Source organism: Limulus polyphemus, unplaced genomic scaffold, assembly GCF_000517525.1.
Source record: "Limulus polyphemus unplaced genomic scaffold, Limulus_polyphemus-2.1.2 Scaffold481, whole genome shotgun sequence".
Classification (NCBI taxonomy): Eukaryota; Metazoa; Arthropoda; class Merostomata; order Xiphosura; family Limulidae; genus Limulus; species Limulus polyphemus.
Window position 1 is genome coordinate 360,771 of NW_013666091.1, and position 3,121 is coordinate 363,891.

Genomic DNA, 3,121 nt, shown 5'->3' on the forward strand with positions numbered 1-3,121 from the left:
TATATATATATATATATATATATATATACACACACACACACACACCAACATGGGCTGGAACCCTATCAGTTGACTCTAATTATTTAGTGCTTTACCACCTGAAATATCAATGCTCAATTTCTAAGCAGACACCTCTCCATCCTGTCCAATACTGTATTCATGAATAGATACACGCTGTCATGCTACCATTGAGTTTCATTATATTGTGTTACAGGAAATCATTAATTAGGATTTTGGTTTTAATTTGGATTTTTGTGCAAAGCTACACAAGGGCTATCTGCACTAGCTGTCCCTAATTTAGTAGTGATAGGCTAGAGGGAAAGCAGCTAGTCAACACCACCCACTGCCAACACTTGGGATACACTTTTACCAACAAATTGTTGGATTAACCATCACATTGTAATGCCCCCACAGCTGAAAGAGCGAGCATGTTCGTTGTGATGAGGATTTGAACCCACAACCTGCAGGTTGAGAGTTGTGCACCCTAACCACCTGACCATGCCAGGCCTAGCACTTTCTAATTTACAAGTACTTAGCTACAGAAGGTAGAGAATACTTACTTAAAATTTTTATTAAAAATAATTCTAAACGACTATGTTGATTTATTATGTAGAAAGAACCACAAGGCCATGCCAGGCCAATTAATTAGGAAAGATTTACCTAGGATTACTACAACAGTAACACAAACTGACACAGTAAATTTTGACGATATACACAAAAATGCATATATCCAAACATTATATAAAATATGATAAGAATAGCAAAGAGTGTCTAATGCAAAATACTGTGCCTAGAATTTATAAAGAGCAGACACCAGTGCACCATCTATAAGTTCTACCAATCTTTTTGTATATTGATATAACAAGACTTTAAAAGAAAAAGAAGAAGACAGAAGACATTAATTGCAGATGAAATAATTAAATGCTGAAACCATTTCTATAAATCTTACCCTTCTTCAGGATGAAGAGCCATAGATTTTGGCTTTGCAACTCCTTTTTCTGTTCCATCATTGGTTAAAATTACTGTTCGGAAATTTTCTTCACCATCAGACTGTAAAATTTAAAATTTGGCATAGGCATAATCAGTTTCACCCTAATGTTTGGCTCTTTACATTCTTTTATTTTTGCATTAGCTGCTTGTTTTAATCTTATAACATTCTCTTTACTACAAAAACAATTAACCTTTTTAAAATCACTGTTAGCTGTTTGAGGTTTTTTTGAGGGAAGCATACTTATAAAACCATACTCATTTTATAAAATGTTTAGAGAACATTAAATATCCTATTTATTCTATTCAATGTTGATTGTAAAAAGAAGACCAATCAAAATTAAAATTCTGACAATTTTTAATTTCAAAGTTGTAAGAATTAATTAGAAGTGGATTGTTCTCAGCTATTTTACAACCAACTAATCCTGTACAAGGTTGACTCCTCTCAAAAATGTTGTTCAAGTTCTTGGTTGAGTAACTGACAAGACACCCCATAAACAGATAAAAAAAAAACTTAATTTTTTTTGTAAACAAGTATATGATGGTAGCTTTGCAAGAAGTAAGCTTTAGTTGATTACGTGTTGGCCAAGTATATGCTTTTGCCCTAAAATTAATACTACAATTAACATACTCCATTTTTTTGAAAAAAATATTTATCTGCAATTTTTCTGGAAGTTATTGGTATGTATAGCACTTGAAGAGTCATTGTTTTATGTATTAGGTTTAGCTACACAACAAAAATAATTTGACAAATTATAATCTACTCACTTTAAAAATTTCAATATTTGAAGATTTTCTGTTCCCTATGTAAAGGTTCCGACCAATCCAGTCATAAGCTAAAGTGTAAGGTGCTCCAACAATTCCATCAGGCAGAAATTTGGTCCAGTTTCCACCATTCAAATTAACTTTGTACACAGTTCCCTACATAATAAAGATTATAAGACTAACATTATTTAGTCATTAAAACATTAGGAACAACAAATAAAGGAAAAAAAATCATAGTTCCTATGCATTACATACAACAAATGAAGTTATATAATTTAAGATTGACACTATCCATTTAAAATGTTTACTAAAATAGGTCATACATATTATAAATTAATCATAAAGTTCACTTATCCTTGATAATTATCTTAAATGCTATAAACAAAGGTTTGCAACATTATTTTTTTTTGCTAAAAATACTATTCAATTTCAGTTCTAGTTTTATTTGCATTTGATATTCTCTTTTTTCTAAACAAAGAGAAAAATATTTAGTGACAGTAAACATGCAAACTACCTATCTAAGTTCGCTTTATTATCTATTAAAATGTTATTGATACTAGTGTGTATATAAAACCTTACATTTTCTTTATCATCCACTTCCAGCTGAACCCAGTAGATGATTCCATCTTTTCTGTCAAAATCAAAGTCGTAACCATTTTCTATTCCAATAACAGGGGTAAACTGTCCCAAAGATTTGTCACCTGGTGTGAGACTTCTGTCAATAATCTGGGTCTTCTTCATTATCATCAGATAGGGTGTATCAACTGCAATATACAAAAACTAACGATATGGCTTTGTCTCTGATGAAAAAAAGTTAATAAACAGAAAGAGAGAAATGCTTAGTGTTTATAACACACAAACACACACATAAGCATGGGTGTTTTTAAGATCTTTGATGTTCTTATGTGTACGTAAAAGTACTGACACAATGCTTATTTTGATTTTTGCATGTTATTGAGTAGGAGAAAATTAGTGGCTCACTGTCTTACTACAAATTGTTCTTCTTCAAATAGTTTTTACACAATATAACCCCTTTCTCATGAAGCATAGAATAAACTTAGCTTCAGATTTTTTTTTAAATATGTGGGTATAAATGTGTAAGTGAGCAGGCTTTAAATAAGTGGGTCAACAGTCGTTTACGTCACTAGAGAATGAGGCGTGTGAAAGTTCAACAGTCATTTCCGTCACTTGGGTATGAGGCGTGTGAAAGTTCAACAGTCATTTCCGTCACTTGGGTATGAGGCGTGTGAAGTTCAACAGTCCTTTACGTCACCAGGGTATGAGGCGTGTGAAGTTCAACAGTCCTTTACGTCACCAGGGTATGAGGCGTGTGAAGTTCAACAGTCCTTTACGTCACCAGGGTATGAGG

At 32.5% G+C, this 3,121-nt stretch overlaps 1 protein-coding gene across 2 annotated transcripts in view; it reads right to left on the bottom strand.

Moving 5' to 3' along the window:
• LOC106458535 (low-density lipoprotein receptor-related protein 2-like) overlaps window positions 1-3,121 on the bottom strand; it is a 178,518-nt gene that overhangs the window by 59,130 nt on the left and 116,267 nt on the right. For both annotated transcript variants that reach the window (XM_013918054.2, XM_022384774.1), the window contains exons 33-35: window positions 2,332-2,516; window positions 1,756-1,908; window positions 950-1,050 (exon numbers count right to left, since the gene is read on the bottom strand). In XM_013918054.2, coding sequence (XP_013773508.1) covers window positions 950-1,050; window positions 1,756-1,908; window positions 2,332-2,516 — 439 coding nt within the window. The remainder of the gene's footprint in view (window positions 1-949; window positions 1,051-1,755; window positions 1,909-2,331; window positions 2,517-3,121) is intronic.